Source organism: Haliotis rubra, unplaced genomic scaffold, assembly GCF_003918875.1.
Source record: "Haliotis rubra isolate DU_JTF1 unplaced genomic scaffold, ASM391887v1 Scf156, whole genome shotgun sequence".
NCBI classification, from domain to species: Eukaryota; Metazoa; Mollusca; class Gastropoda; order Lepetellida; family Haliotidae; genus Haliotis; species Haliotis rubra.
The window spans coordinates 113,173-129,923 of NW_025765514.1; the positions used below are offsets into that span (position 1 = coordinate 113,173).

The 16,751-nt window shown below is 40.3% G+C and overlaps 1 protein-coding gene across 3 annotated transcripts in view; it reads right to left on the reverse strand.

The window, feature by feature from the left end:
* LOC124270920 (forkhead box protein N3-like) overlaps positions 1-16,751 on the reverse strand; it is a 59,183-nt gene that overhangs the window by 5,926 nt on the left and 36,506 nt on the right. For all 3 annotated transcript variants that reach the window (XM_046705985.1, XM_046705984.1, XM_046705983.1), the window contains exons 3-7: positions 13,885-14,036; positions 7,936-7,991; positions 7,225-7,275; positions 502-561; positions 260-332 (exon numbers count right to left, since the gene is read on the reverse strand). In XM_046705985.1, coding sequence (XP_046561941.1) covers positions 260-332; positions 502-561; positions 7,225-7,275; positions 7,936-7,991; positions 13,885-14,036 — 392 coding nt within the window. The remainder of the gene's footprint in view (positions 1-259; positions 333-501; positions 562-7,224; positions 7,276-7,935; positions 7,992-13,884; positions 14,037-16,751) is intronic.

Below are 16,751 nucleotides of genomic sequence, written 5' to 3' on the forward strand. Positions count from 1 at the left end.
TTTCAAGTATGTTGACAGCCTACATTGGGTTATTATGCAGACACCAGTCATTTCAGGCATCTTGTATGTGATCCAAAAATAAAAAGTAATAAATATAGATATTCCATTCTATAGCAGCGGGGGACATTGCCATATCAGTGGCAAACACTTGTTTTATTCAAAGATGGCCTAAAGAAATCTTTTGATTTGGATACAGTTGTAATCAACCACAGAATCATGTCCTAGATGAAATAGTGTATCACTGGATGAAGAGCTTTACCTGAACTTTCTCTTGTACCGAAACCTGGGATCCAAGGAGCCCTCTGAGCCGTCGGACGACATCCCAGATGAATCTAAAATTAGACATTCTATGTTTAAAACATTATGTTTTGCTTAAAATTGTAAGAAGTCGGATTACTAAATTAGCAATTACTCAAATTGTACCATTTAAATGTGGGTAAGATTACATTTTATTATATTTTTCACTGAAATAAATTGAGACCAATCGGTGGGGTAACTCACTCTTGCTGCTGAAGCCTTTCAAGGACACCAATGTGTAGGCAACATCTGTAATTTCGCTGTCTGGAAAGGAAAAAACCCATCAAGTTACAAGAGCTATAGAGACACCATCTTCTGCTTGTACTAACTAGGAACATTTTAGCGTATTTAGATAAGAATGAGTGAGTATGACATAATCACAGCATCAGACACCAGTAAAAGGACAATGTACCCAGTTGTGGAAAACCCGTATCTCCAGCATAATAAGTAAAGACCAGAACCAAACCATCACTAGTTAATGCCATATTGTCCTCTTGGTTCTGAACAATTCTGATAATCAAAAAAATTGTTGCATGGTGGATAAAACTTAAAAGTTTGACGCAATCTGATAACATTAATCTCCTGAACTATGAGCTATGGACTTGTGTGTTTCACCTTCCAAGTTCGAAATGGGATGTTTTTATTCATGCAATACAGAACCCTTTCAACACACCAGGTATAAAGGGATCACAACCTAGATTAACATCTCTCCTTGAAATTAACTGCTGTGCCTTAAAATCCTGATAATGTACTATCACATATCAACCATTATGGTTTGCCAACTGGGCTGGGGATACATGATATGCTGTTGCTGCTGCTGCAACAGTGACACCCATTTGAGCACGACCCTGACCACACACTGACAGACGCCAAAATGCAACTACTGCCCATCCCTCTGTTCACAGCTTCAGGAATTCTAGAGGAAACGTTTTGGACGAAAAACAAACATGGATGGGTCACAGCTGACTTGTTATGAAGCGTTGCTTCTGTTGTCCACGGTAACAGTCAACAAGCTACCTGATGGCATGCTGCGTCTGCTTCCTAGTTTAGCAGAAATGGTTTCAGCTTTGAATTTGAGACCAGAGATTAATGACTATTTTCCAACATCAATAGTATTATCTTATCAGTGTTTAGAGAACAAACCAAACAGAGAGGAGAAGCAAGAACCCTCCTCAAATGTTTACCTAGGGAATGACATTGAGCAGACCTCTTGCACCATCTCTATCACAGATCACATCTGTTTTGGCTGATGATGTGTATTACTCAGTTACCATAGATACGGGTACACAAGTTTAATATTTCCAATGGAAATGTGAGTAGTGACATTTGCAATAATTAAAGATGGTAAATGCTGATGAGGGAGAGACAGACAAACAGAGCTTCACCAAACACTCCTGGATATGTTTCACAGAGAGCCCATAACAGAAACTACGTGTGATTAAATTGCATCTCACCTTACTTAGAAGATAAAGCTACTTGGTTTTCAGTTTTGCGGTCCTTTATCGTTGATTTAAGACCGCTAAATGTAAATTTAAAAACCGAACGCGTCAGTGTGAGGTTTTAAATTAAACGTTTAGCGGTCTTACATCAACAGGGCCTTTTTCCTGGAAATCGCTTGGAATCATCCCGTTGAGGGACAGGTTGTGTAATTAACATTTTCAACAACATAAATACTTTATTTCAGGAACCAGTATGCTTGTATTTGTAAGAAGTAACATACACAAATAAAAAAAAATACAGTTTATACTGATATTTCTAAAGCGAATTATTGATCTCCCCTACTGTATGACAATCAACTCGCCCCAATTCAAGCCGTGAACTCGCTATGTTTAGTCGGCGCTAACTTTATTTACGGAAATAATTGTTGATAACCACCCTACTATTCCCAATTTGGAAAAGACCTGACATGCCACGTTTTATGTGGGATACATGGACAGTGGAAGTTGAAGGACTGGGCATTACGTCCGGGACGGAAGCGGTCAGGTTAGGACGTGTGGGCCGATGCGTGTTGTCGACGTCATGCCCACTAGATCTAGACCCGGTTTGAATATACTGCCGCTTTTCCAGCTTTGTAGTTTCTTCACTGGGATTAGGGTCAAGAAATTCTTCTTCAAACCATTCGCTTTTTACATAAAAACCCACAAAAGATGTTGCCGAAGTAGAAATTGCTGATGTCCGACATGTTTGTTTACAAACAATAGGGTCAACAAGTTTGTTGTATTCATACACGGTGAATCGGTCACTTTCATTTGCAGTCTTAAACTGCCATTTAAGTACAGTTTTGATGAACTCTCAGCCAATCAGAATCGAGTATCACACCATGTCGTGCTAGAATGAATGTTAATGAGCCAAACTGCTGAATAGAAGTTACAATTTCGTCAGTGAACCATGTGATGCATTCACATACAAATGTGTTTTCATTGATTACGTTCGTGGGGAATAAGTTTTACATTGAAAATATATACAACACATTAATTTTGAGGTGCAAGATCATATGAGATTAGTATTTTTTTTTAAATGAAAAAAGAAAGAAAAAAGAATCTGTCATCATTCCAAGTGTTGGAGCATCAGTCCAACAGAAACTGTAAATGGGTGGCCTTGAATGTTAATGACTGGACAAATCTCTTGAAGCAGAACAGTTGAAGAGATGCCCACACCATGCCCTCACTACATCATCTCAACACAATTCCTCACATCACAAGTTTATATAGCGAGACGAGAGACATGCATCACTCTGTTGTCTTCAATTGCATGAATGTAAGATTCAGATTCATTACTTACATATCTGCAGGAGACTAGCTCCTATACAACAGGGCTGGGAGTTTGTCCCTAATTACAGACTTAAGGACATTATGCTTGAAGTCATCAGGAACCCCACCCACACCTAAGCATAATACCTCCTGTGGTAATCCCCTAACTGACGGTACCAGACTGAGTGAGAAACATGTCCATCTGTGTACTCGACCATCAATATAATAGTCTTCACAAGCGGATGATCGTGTAAGTATGTATCATCTGGTAATTAGCATCAGTACCCTTAATCCATTTCCCCAATAAGTATGTTATAGTAACACAATACAAGAAATATTTCCATCCTTAAATAAACATGACACCTATATATATCTCTTACAAAAAACCTCCCATTTATTACATTCTATAAACACAATGAAGTGAGAGCTGAAACCAATTCCCTGAGTATTCTCTGTGAATTATGGAATGTGTACGCCAGTGTGTGCTAACTACCCACATAGGGTCTGTTCCAGTAAACACTGTCTTGGATGTTACTATGTGATGAAAATAAAACCAAACTGTTCACTGGATACCATTCATCACATCATACCTGTACAAAACACACTTCAGAGATGCATGAACCTTAAGGTCAAAACACATTGATTGTTTCTTCTTCAAATGGATTAACTCAAATTCTGAGCTTTTCATGCTTTATGTAATAATAAACCAAGAAATATTTTGTTGATAGTTTGTGTTTTTGATCCAACAAAAAATAGCATAAAATGAGGTAGCAATTCTACTGTACAAATAACCATTCTGATATCAGAGCAAATAATCAATTGATTTCTAAATTAATAAACCTCTCTGAAGAAATATGAAATATAAATATCTCATGCACCTAACACCTACTGGTGACCAGATTGATTTTACACCATGCACAAAGAAGATATATTGTATGGCCCATATAACAAGCTGGAGCATGTTCGATTAGTTCATTAAATGTTTTAATCACTAAGGGTGTCTCTACAACAAATACTCCTATATACAGACTCTGACCTGCTAGCAAGTCTCATAAACCTTTGTCCCATATTGATGGAGCAGACGGCTCACATGATGGACGTCACACCTCACCAACATAGGAACAGTACAAGACTTTTTTCTGCTTTGATGACTATGGACGATTCCATGGCTTCTTGAGTTTACCGATTTATTGATTTAATATCTATTATAAATCTCGAACACCCAGATACGAAGTGCTCAAGAAAGTCAAGAGGCTAATCACGTTCACAATACTAATTGTACTGGTGCCATTTTAAAAAGCAGTCTAGCAAGAACTAACCAAACATACTGCACAATTATATCCATCAAAGAAATATTCAGAGAAAATATTGTTAAAAAATTCATGTTGGAAGAAACATCAACTCCCGTTTCCACCATATGTTCAGAATACAGGCAGGTTGACAGGACAGGATGCCATTAATGTCTACAGTTGTTACTCAACACCTACATTGATTATTAATAACTTCAAGGAATATTCAGCACACCAGCAGTTTTGTACAAGCATTACATTTACCCATTTAGCAAATCTAGAAGCTATTGGTGTTTTCTGAGAGATGTATTGATTTGTGCGCGAAAAGCTGCGTTTCCTGGATGGAATCTCTCCCGATGATTCTGCTTCACTGGATACCTAAAAACATTTTCAGCTTCAACCCAAATCCCACTTCACATTTACTCTTTAAGGAGCAGCAAGTTCACAGTAATCCTATACAGATTGCCACAGTTTGGGGTCAGATGGCTACAATATGTGAGAAGTAACTATGTCGTTATGCAACTTTAAGTAATATTCCAACAATATCATGGATGTTCTGACGGGAATGGGCTTCACATCAATGTGGAGTTCCTACCCAACCATCTTGGTAGTGAGAGAATGTCCTCCTGTAGGACGCTGTCTGCAGGAATGCCTACTCAACCACCTTGGTAGTGAGAGACTGATCCTGTGGTACTTGGTCTGCAGGAATGCCTACCCAACCACCTTGGTAGTGAGAGACTGATCCTGTGGTACTTGGTCTGCAGGAATGCCTACCCAACCACCTTGGTAGTGAGAGACTGATCCTGTGGTACTTGTTCTGCAGGAATGCCTATGCCCAACCACCTTGGTAGTGAGAGACTGATCCTGTGGTACTTGGTCTGCAGGAATGCCTACCCAACCACCTTGGTAGTGAGAGACTGATCCTGTGGTACTTGGTCTGCAGGAATGCCTACCCAACCACCTTGGTAGTGAGAGACTGATCCTGTGGTACTTGGTCTGCAGGAATGCCTACCCAACCACCTTGGTAGTGAGAGACTGATCCTGTGGTACTTGTTCAATAGTAAAAGTTCCTAAAGCATCCGAAAACCCATAAAACGATGATAAATCTATTGTATTGTCCCAATATACTTCGTATTATTCTCTTCAAAAGGCGTCTTGTTCATCTTTCAGCTGACATGACAATAAGAAGCTGATGATCGCCATGTAAACCTGGATGTCAATATCTGGTCGAGTCCCACACAGACAACAAGTGTTCTCCTACATTCCTGTCCATGATGTACAGATACCCACCACAACAACCTGTAAATACATAGCAACCTTTGCTGTTTCGGTATTTTCCTACAAATCAATGTAACCGTAGCTTCCAGTGTTTTCACAGTTTCTGACAATCAATACTCCTGTCAGTGATGCGGCCATATCATCAGTGGTCATACACAATTTGTTCTTATCAACCATCAGTACAGGAGCTACCATGGTCTATAATGGCCGTACAGGTCATCAGGCCTAAGTAATGGGGCTACACAGTAGAAATGGATATGGACTGTTATCACACTCCACATGCAACATCTAACTACATGCCGGATGTAATGATCAAAGAGTGATACGTGACAGTGTCCTTTCATCTTATAACAATGAGATCTGTCAGGGTTTCGGGTTCATTAACATCGGAGGCTGATAAATACTCGTCAACTTTTCAAAAATCAATTTTCATCAATAAAATATAAGGAAATGAATGAACAAGTGAATCTTGCAGCCGTATCATAGCAACAAGTAAAACTAGTGAGTAAAAGCATGAGCAACGATTCACAACATCAGGGTACTGGCTAGGCAAGCCACAGACCATCTAACAATCAAGGCCTCAAAGAAACTGTCTCAACACTGTAGTGAGTGAGTGAGTTTTACGCTGCACTCAGCAATATTCCAGCTATATATGCGGCAGACTAAATAATCGAGTCTGGACCAGACAATTCAGTGATCAACAGCAGGAGCATCGATCTACGCAATTGGGATACGATGACAAGTCAGCAAGCCTGACCACCCAATCCTGATTGTAGAGTTTTACAACAGGCACAAGTTGCTTAAGACCCCTTCTAACCCGACTCTTCACGAGATCGCAACACTGTAGCATGAAGGAGTCACATGGAAGTGGCACAAACTAGTTGGTAGTCCTTGTACTAATTGGCAGAAGTAGTAAATCAGTCTACCATCATGGTGTCTCAAGTGACATCACACAAGCAAATTAAATACTTCCTGCATCACACTAATGGGATACATTGTAGCAACGAAAGTAACAACTACTGTTATTCACTCTTATAATTGCTCGTGCCAGCCTCCAAGAAGAGTTAGGTTCAAAGCAGCGTACAACAAAAGTGCTGGATTGCTACTAAGCTCGGGTGTGTTAGATCTATCGTAATATATTCTGTATCAAGCACTACATTCTTTATTACATGATATACATTAGGTACTACTTGTGTACACAAAAATATGCTATATTGTATTAAATGTGGTATATTCTAACTTTTCTACTCTAGTCTACATTAACTCTACATTGTGTAATATTTAACTCTGAACTGAAAATAGATGACAAAAGCCTTTTGTAATCGAGTCTGGATCAGACAATCCAGTGATAGATATCATGAGCATCAATCTACACAACTTGGATACAATGCTTCAAACAAGTCCGCCCTTAAGTCCACCCCTTTGACACCTACCCAGCAAGTTGAGTCTGGGTATAGTGTAAGTGATTTAAGAAGTGATCATATTCAGCAACTCATCCCATATTTTCCTCCGGAAACCTAATTTCCCATAACAGGAAAGATATCTGCTGTACTTCATCAATTAAATGATGTTGGAGGACTAAGTAACTTCATAATGTGCGAAGAACTTACCAATATCTGAAGCTGTCTGTGCTAATCTCTTACTGAGAAACGGGAAGAGATCTGCAGAAAAGACAAATGCCAACATCTAGTAACAAAACTAGGGTACAGATCTTGTGTGATAGCCACAGAAACACAAACAAAGAATCGCATTATTTCAAATGGAGATAAATATCAGCTTTGGAAGTATTTGAGAAAATGTACAAAACAGAACAATGGCATGCAAGAATATCTGGGAGAGATAAGCAAATAAAATATAACCGTGAAATGGCTCTAAAACAATCACAACTCTTGCAAGGAGTGTAACAATACTGCAAGAAGTAAAATATAATGACTGCAACTGGAATATCTGAATTAAGAGAAACATTTCAGACTTACATAGTAACTAGCTGGTAAGATAATTCTGCTTCATGTGGTACAAACTGACACTGATCAAGATTAATTGAGGAATGAGGATACCAATTTTGTATTGTTTTGAAAACATTTGATTAAAATTTAGCATTTCTGAATGTGTCAAGTTTTCATAAGATATGGCACCTCGCAAATGTCTGGTAGGATTTTGGTCAGTTTCATGACATAGAGATATCAGCAACCCTACTTCATGGCGTACGTGACATGAACCATAGTACTCCTGTATTGTTACACTCCTTCCTCAGCAGCAGCAGCAGCAGCAGCAGCAGCAGCAGCAGCAGCCGTGATGTGACCTCTACATTAACTACTTACGAGGTGAAATAGTGTTGGGTGCTGATCGAGGGGACAAGGGAAAGGGCCGATGGCAACTGAAATAAACAAAAATACATTTTTACAGGCACTCTTTTTTTCAAAAAGTCACAATAAAGATTGACTAATTATATATAGTATGACCAGAAATTATTGCGAATTTTTAGGAATATGTTGAATTGGATTTCTAGTATAAACAACCTTGACCAGCTATCAAGTGCTTGGTTTCATCAAGAGAAACAACTCTGTTAATCCTTTTTCATTAGTTTGTGAAGAGTTATCCCCCTTTGTTTACTTGCTAGCAGACGACATTTTCAGTGATCCTCAGTATGGATGATTTAGAGAAGTCTTTGAGAAGAGGAAGTTGATTTTAGAGTATTATAACAAGGAAATCAGATCAGCTAAAGTGCTTTCAAGTAGAACAGGCATCCCTTTGTCCACTGTTTATCGTGTTTTGAAAAATATTGCAAATGGATATGGCACTGAGCACCAGGGAGGCGCAGATAGGCCCAGAAAATTGACTGTCGGTGACAGGAGGCGGCTTGGTATTCTTGTTTCTAAAAAACCGAAGGAGTTTAGAAAACTTAAGGCTGGATATGATTGATAGAGGAACTGTGGCTGTCTGTAAGGAGACAATTGGAACTGAGCTGCATGCAATGGGTTGGCAGAAAAGTCGAGGAATTACATCACCGATCATGAAACCTGAACAAAAGGAGCGAAGGTTGAACTGGTGCTTACAGCATAGAAATTTTAACTGTGACAATGTGATTTTCTCAGATGAAAGTTCTGTGTGGCTGTTTCCTAATACACTGAAATTCTGGACCCAACAAACTGAAAAACCTTTGTATCAGGGCCCATAGTACAGTCTGAAATTACACGTGTGGGGTAGCATATCTGTGTTAGGGGCAACGCCCCTCTGTGTATTTGAAGGGAATATGAACAGTGAGCGGTACACAGATATTCTCGAGGGACATTTACTTCTATCTGCTCAAGTGTTCTATGGAAATTTTTGGATTTTCCAGCAGGACAACGACCCAAAACATCCATCAAAGTATTCACAGGCCTGGTTTCGGACCCAAAATATGACATTACTAGATTGGCCAAGCTATAGACCTGACCTAAATCCAATAGAAAATGTTTGGGGACTTATGAAGGAAAGTGTCAATAAGAAAAATCTGACAAATATTACTGAAATGAAAGAAGAGGTGGTCCGATATTGGGACAGCATGGACCACGACTTTCTAACTTCTTTGATCAGTAGTATGCCCCGCCGCATTGAAGCCTGCATTGCTGCCCATGGTGACTTGACAAAATACTAACTGTTCACCTGTCTTTGAATCTGGAGTTATGTTCTGCTAATATTCACATTTAATACTTGAGTAATGAGTGAAAAAAATATAAAAATTTACAATCTTTAAATTCTCAATAATTTCTGGTTGTACTGTTTAGTGAACAAGCAAAGTGAGCATGTGATTGAGCTTTGACTCGTAAATCAGTCATATTACTCTATAATATAAACCTCCAGAGACACAAACTTGTCATCATGACGTGAATCCACGCGAGGTACAGACCAAAATGTTATAGCACCCATGTACCTAGCTATCCACTGCTTAATGGAAAGATTAAATGCCTACATATTACATTTTCAAATAGCTTGTCGATTTATATATTCATAAGCACTCACATAACATAATTCTTGACTCATCTCATAAATTTTGTATTGCAGCTTAATTTGTCAACTGTCAGTTGTTCTCTATCATAGGCTGGACCAGTTCCACACAGTAACTACATGCCTTAAAATGCCACTTAAAGATATTCATAAAATTCAATTACGATCCGCATTGACATTATGACGCCATCAGAGAGCTCGTTATTAACAAGCCAGCATTGATTGCGTATCTTCCCTTAATCCAGCCGTACCAAGCCACATTAGGCTTCCCTATCCCCCTTCGATTGACTGGCCGCTCACCAGACAACAGCTTCACCTCAGTACATCAGTAAATTTTGGTATTCAACACTACTGCCTTGCTGACAATTGTAACACTATCCCGTGGCATATGAGCAACGTTCAATAAAATACATGCTCTACACTGTCGCACTGTCCTTGCTCACATACACTGTAGGTATTTAATTTTGCAACAGCCACTCCAGCCATAATTGTCTGGTACAAGAATTGGGCAGTGTCATCACCTTCAAGCTTTGTGTGGTTCCTATGGCAACAGCAATGCCATGATGGGGAAGTGAAATATGTGTATTAAAATGGCAGCAGGTTCCCACTTTCGCTTCAGAAAATTCATCAATAATGCTTCAACCTCCCAATAAAAGCAGCATGATTACAGGCACTTTATCTCCATATGGGCCAATCTACATTTCATACATTAGGCCCTGTCTCAAAGATGGCCGTTCATTTCACCATCACTAAGAATACGAAACACATTACAAAAAACATCAAGCTTTGTAGAACAGATTATATGTTGTAAACACACCAATAGATAGTACAGGGATTTGCCTGGGTCTATTTATTTCATAGCAATCAGAGAGCTTGGAAACAGTCTACAGTCTTCTTAAGTTCACCCAGATCTGGACCAGATTCTCAATATCAGAGACATAAGCCACAGTTTGAAAACAGTGTACAGGATCCTCCCGTGTCCCCTGCAGATGAGTGGGTGCACACTTGATGCTATACTTCACCATTGTTAACATGGCTAGCCTATCTTATCCTCCCGACACAGTAATGTGTCACAAGTCAAGGGGAGTGTTTCATTTAAAGCAAATTGTGGACTTTTATCAACTCAAGGGTTGACTCTACTCCAGATGCAAGCCTGTCTGATCCCCAATTGGCAGTGTACAGGTGGACCTAGTTTGATGTACATAGACCTCTCTTCTGCCCAATACCATATAATCTATCAACTGCTGTTGTACAGCCCAAGGCCCTCCTATACTACCCAATGCTAAAAAACACTATCCAGTGTTCTACTATACTACCCAATGCTATAAATACTATCCAGAACTCAAACATACTACTCATTGCTAAAGATACTGTCCAGTGATTTACTACACAACCCAATGCTATAAATACTATCCAGTGCTCTACCAATGCTATAAATACTATCCAGTGCTCTACTATACTACCCAATGCTATAAATACTAGCCAGTGCTCTACTATACTAGCCAATGCTCTACAATGCTATAAATACTACCCAATGCTATAAAGTGCTATACTACCCAATGCTATAAAACACTAGCCAATGCTACTAATGCTCTACTATAAACTACTACCAATGCTATATAAATACTAGCCAATGCTGCTATAAACTATATTATACCAATGCTATAAATACTAGCCAATGCCTACTATACTATCTAATGCTAATAAATACCAATGCTATACAATACTAGCCAATGCTATAAATACTAGCCAATGCTCTATACTATGCTATAACTACCCAATGCTATAAATACTATAAATACTGCCAATCTACTATACTATGCTATAAATGCTAGCAGTGTGCTATACTGTCCAATGCTATAAATCTACCTACCCAATGCTATAAATGCTATGCAGCCTATGCTCTACTATAATACTAGCCAATGCAATAAATACTAGCCAATGCTCTACTATACTACCCAATGCTATAAATACTATCCAGAACTCGAACAATACTACTCATTGCTAAAGATACTACCCAATGCTCTACTATACTACCCAATGCTATAAATACTAGCCAATGCTCTACTATAATATACTACTTGACTACTGCCAATGTTCTCCATACAGCCCTCAGTTTACTCAATGTTTTCTACCTTCCTATAAAACTGTGCTCCATGCACGTACTCTCCCATACTCCTGGATGTTTCCTGTACCAAATGTCTTTCTCTTTTATTTGTTCTAAATGATCTTTAATATGATCTACTTAAATTCAAAACTTATGACTAGTCATCAAATAAGAGTTCTTGTTAATTCAATGAATCGTTTTTCTAGAATGGATGCTGTCATTACAGAGACCACTTCAAAAATGTTTCTTAATGTTCGTGATCAAAGTGTATGTGGAGACTCCTCAATGTAAACACATGGCAAATACATGGGTAGCCTACGAGCTGTCGGTAAACACACCAGATACAACATGTATGGGCATGTTGAGATGATCTGAATAGAGGTGAAAGATCGAGAAGAGGCAAGGTGAGTTTGAGGATATATGTCGATACACTCTCTAACCCCCTCCTGACTTGTGTAAATACATCGTCCCACAGCCATGTTTGACAATGTTGATGTCGTGCTCTCTCTAACAATGTCTGCAAAGCATTCTGGGTCACCAGAGATTGTCATGGCAACACCTAGCCAATTTTGGCCAATTGTTCAGAAGCTCAAATAGCTGTTTGACTGATTTGAGATGGTCATGCTTCTTGAACATTTTGATGATTTTCAAAATGAACTAGACAGATAGATTCATGACAACAAACAGAATATTATGACTGAAGAGGGAGATAGAGGTTATGTTTGTGCCCTTGTATATGCCGAAGTCTATGTGCGAGAGCCAATCAGGTATGGACAGGGAACTGCATGTTTTACTGAGAGTGGAGGATGTACGTTTGACAATGACCAGGAAGAATGTTTTACTTGAGTGGAAATATTGACTGGGGTGGAACTCCCTACCCTGCAGGAAGCACTTGGAACTCCATGCTTGATTAGGTTGGAGACTGTTTGGCTAGTTGTAGGGTCTTAGTGAATAACCCACCCCTGGATTGAGCTGCATGTTTGACTGAGTGTTCACCTACCCCCACTGGGAGCTGCATGTTTGACGGAGAGTACAACTACCCTCACTGGGACTGGGAGCTGCATGTTTGACGGGAGTACACCTACCCCCACTGGGAGCTGCATGTTTGAGTGTACACCTACCCCCTCTGGGAGCTGCCTGTTTGACGGAGAGTACACCTACCCCCTCTGGGAGCTGCCTGTTTGACTGAGAGTACACCTATCCCCCACTGGGAGCTGCATGTTTGACGGAGAGTACACTTACTCCAACTGGGAGCTGCATGTTTGATGGAGAGTACACCTACCCCCCACTGGGAGCTGCCTGTTTGACAGAGAGTACACCTACCCCCACTGGGAGCTGCCTGTTTGACGGAGAGTACACCTACCCCCACTGGGAGCTGCCTGTTGGACTGAGAGTACACCTACCCCCTCTGGGAGCTGCCTGTTTGACGGAGAGTACACCTACCCCCTCTGGAAACTGCCTGTTTGACGGAGAGTACACCTACCCCCCACTGGAAGCTGCCTGTTTGACGGAGAGTACACCTACCCCCACTGGGAGCTGCCTGTTTGACGGAGAGTACACCTACCCCCACTGGGAGCTGCCTGTTTGACTGAGAGTACACCTACCCCCACTGGGAGCTGCCTGTTTGACGGAGAGTACACCTACCCCCTCTGGGAGCTGCCTGTTTGACGGAGAGTACACCTACCCCCACCTGAGCTGCCTGTTTGACGGAGAGTACACCTACCCCCCACTGGGAGCTGCCTGTTTGACGGAGAGTACACCTACCCCCCTCTGGGAGCTGCCTGTTTGACGGAGAGTACAACTACCCCCCACTGGGAGCTGCATGTTTGACGGAGAGTACACTTACTCCCACTGGGAGCTGCATGTTTGACGGAGAGTACACCTACCCCCTCTGGGAGCTGCCTGTTTGATGGAGAGTACACCTACCCCCCACTGGGAGCTGCCTGTTTGACGGAGAGTACACCTACCCCCTCTGGGAGCAGCCTGTTTGATGGAGAGTACACCTACCCCCCACTGGGAGCTGCCTGTTTGACGGAGAGTACACCTACCCTGGTGGAAGCACTGGGAGCTGCCTGTTTGACGGAGAGTACACCTACCCTGGTGGAAGCACTGGGAGCTGCATGGGAGTACACCTACCCCCACTGGGAGCTGCCTGTTTGACGGAGAGTACACCTACCCTGGTGGAAGCACTGGGAGCTGCATGTTTGACTGTGGTGAAGACATCATCTGAAGTTGGTGATACGGATGATAAGGTGTCTTCCGTAGCGCCTGTAACAGGTTTGGTCGGAAGTCTGGGTCGATGCACCATAGTGAACCTTTACCAATACTCTGAAAAACACAACATACAGGTCGTCAGTTCACGAAAACAATCTTAATCACATACTGTGATAGAAATGAAAGTTGGTCGTGGTTCCCTTGGGTTTTATACCATGGTATTTAAAACTAAAGCTACCCTAAATCTTTTATAACAAAAGGTTAAGACATAGAACTCATTCTTTGAGAAGCATTTTAGAAGTTGTGAAGATGAAGGAAAACTAAGTTCTATGGATAGTCAACTTCTTTATTGCAATGAATGTGATGTTTCGGTGTAGGTACTTGCTTGATAACGGTGTTAGTACCTACACCGAAACGTCAATTGCTTGATACAGTGTTAGTACTATCCATAGAACTTAGTTTTCCGGCATAGAACTCCTTGACTTCCATGTTTAATTTTTAACACTGACATTCTTGTACAATGACAACTGGATCGGGACAAATCTGGACCAAAAAATACCTTCATTATGGCTACCACTGATACAACCACCTGGCTCCCAATATATCAATAAATGTGAAATTTGATAAAAACATAACTCAATTGCCACACCTGATTCGGTACATGTTGTAAAGACAAATGGCTTCATTGATTCTGTACTAAACCAGATATTCCAAATCAATGACATCCCATGAGTGTTGTTGAATGCAAGCATGGAAAATCTATGTCACACTGGAGGACATGCTCAACAGATCCTCATCAAAATCATTGCATGTAGGAACCGATAAGAGCTGTGATAAATAATTAATATTTATCTAAGCAAATGTTACCATTAGTAAGAGTTATCTATTGATGACTGAACTACAGGACACGACTAACTCAGTCATCCGTGACTCATGACCTGTCGACATCCGTACACCACCATCAGGTTACACTTCACTGCTGCATAACACACAGAAATCAACACTTTAACGGCAATTTATCCCGGACACCCGACAAGAGGTATTGTTCTTGTGTTAGACATTTCACTATAGTGTGAATGGGGGCACCCATCTGACCATTCTGCACCCTCAGGCATAATTTTGGCTGCTTAATATGACCGCTTACGACTCAAGGCTACAAGTTACCATGGCAACAACCAAGCTAGCATTTTCTCCCACCTGCCATTTTAAAATCCATCATTGTCACTTGAAGCTGTGCCTGAGGGTTTTCATGTCTGGAAGAAAGGCGTGTACGGGAGCACATAAAGATCGGGACATAGAGCACACGTGTGGCTTCATACACTAACTTCTTTAGGTTGAAATATAAGATTTGTTGAGTAAAGAATCTATACCAGGTGTTGTTGCGCGTGTACATGAATTGTATCAAGTTCACATCATGGGTGACTTTAATATTTCTAATTACTTAGTACCTACAGTCTAGTAACTAACAAAAGTTTTTTTTCAAACTATCATCAGTAACTAAGTTTCATTACAAAATGTTGTGTCGTACACAATATTATCAGCCAACGAAAATGAACCATGGCCAAACATAATGCGACCGACAGAATTGGTCATATAGCTGGTTTGTCCTTATAGTGAGTTTAGTTTTACGCTGCCTTTAGCAATATTCCAGCAATATCACGGCAGGGGATACCAGAAATGGGCTTCACACATTGTACCCATGTGGGGAATCGAACCGGGTCTTCGGCGTGACGAGCGAACGCTTTAACCACCAGGCTACCCCACCGCCACTGTCCTTATAGACTGTTAGTGGACTGATGGTCATATCTGTCTGTGTTGAACTGGTTGACAAGGGTTGTTGCATACTTTTCTATAAATGATTAGCTATTAGGAACCTACTAGTGTCAGCTAGTGATGTAACGTAGACTACATTAAGTACTCTCCACAGGGTCTACAAGAGACTGGAACATGTGGATCGTACACACAAATGTATAGTTACAGAAAACAAATATATGGCTTTTGGAGGGACACGAATTACTACTTGTTGTACATAACAAATTTACGACAAGAAATATACATTATATAATAATGGTCATAATCAAATCTTCCCGTAAATTAAATTTCACCCTAGGTTTGAAGTTTAAGGCAAAACTCTATAGTGCTACAAAATGTTTAATGTAGGAGGCTCCATTTTGGGAAATTATCAGTTGAAAAACAAATACATATTAGGGGCACCAAAATACTATTCACAAGCAGGATAATATAACTGAATATAATTTTATCAGTTTCTAAATATTAAGGACAACAACTGTATCATTGTTGACAACAATTATGTCACAGCAAAGGTGGCTTATGAACACTGAGCTTCTGTTCCTGCCACTTGTCTGAATTCTGTTGACGTTTGTCATAATCTCAACAACCAACTGATAATTAACATCTTTCACATTTCAACACTCTTTCTCATGTATGATACGTATGTGATAATATGCCAATTCACTTCTCATACCATAGTGATAAGGGACATCACGCTGGCTGATTACAAGAAGCATAGGTCGTATCTTGCTGATCCTCAAGAAACATGATCATTCATAACCTGATGTAAACTACACTGGAAAATAGGGGCATGAGATTATCTGAAACCATGACCTTTTCTAACCTTTAGAACGCGACCTCCGCCCCCTTGTCATAACTGATATACATATAGAGAGAGAGAGAGACAAGGGTTGGTGCACAATCAGGTTATGTTGGACATTGAGACTGTGTGAGTTTACAATGGATATGATTACAGTGCTATAATTATCAGTTGTTTGTTCATTACACCAATTTTTCAATTCTATTTTTCAGTTATGG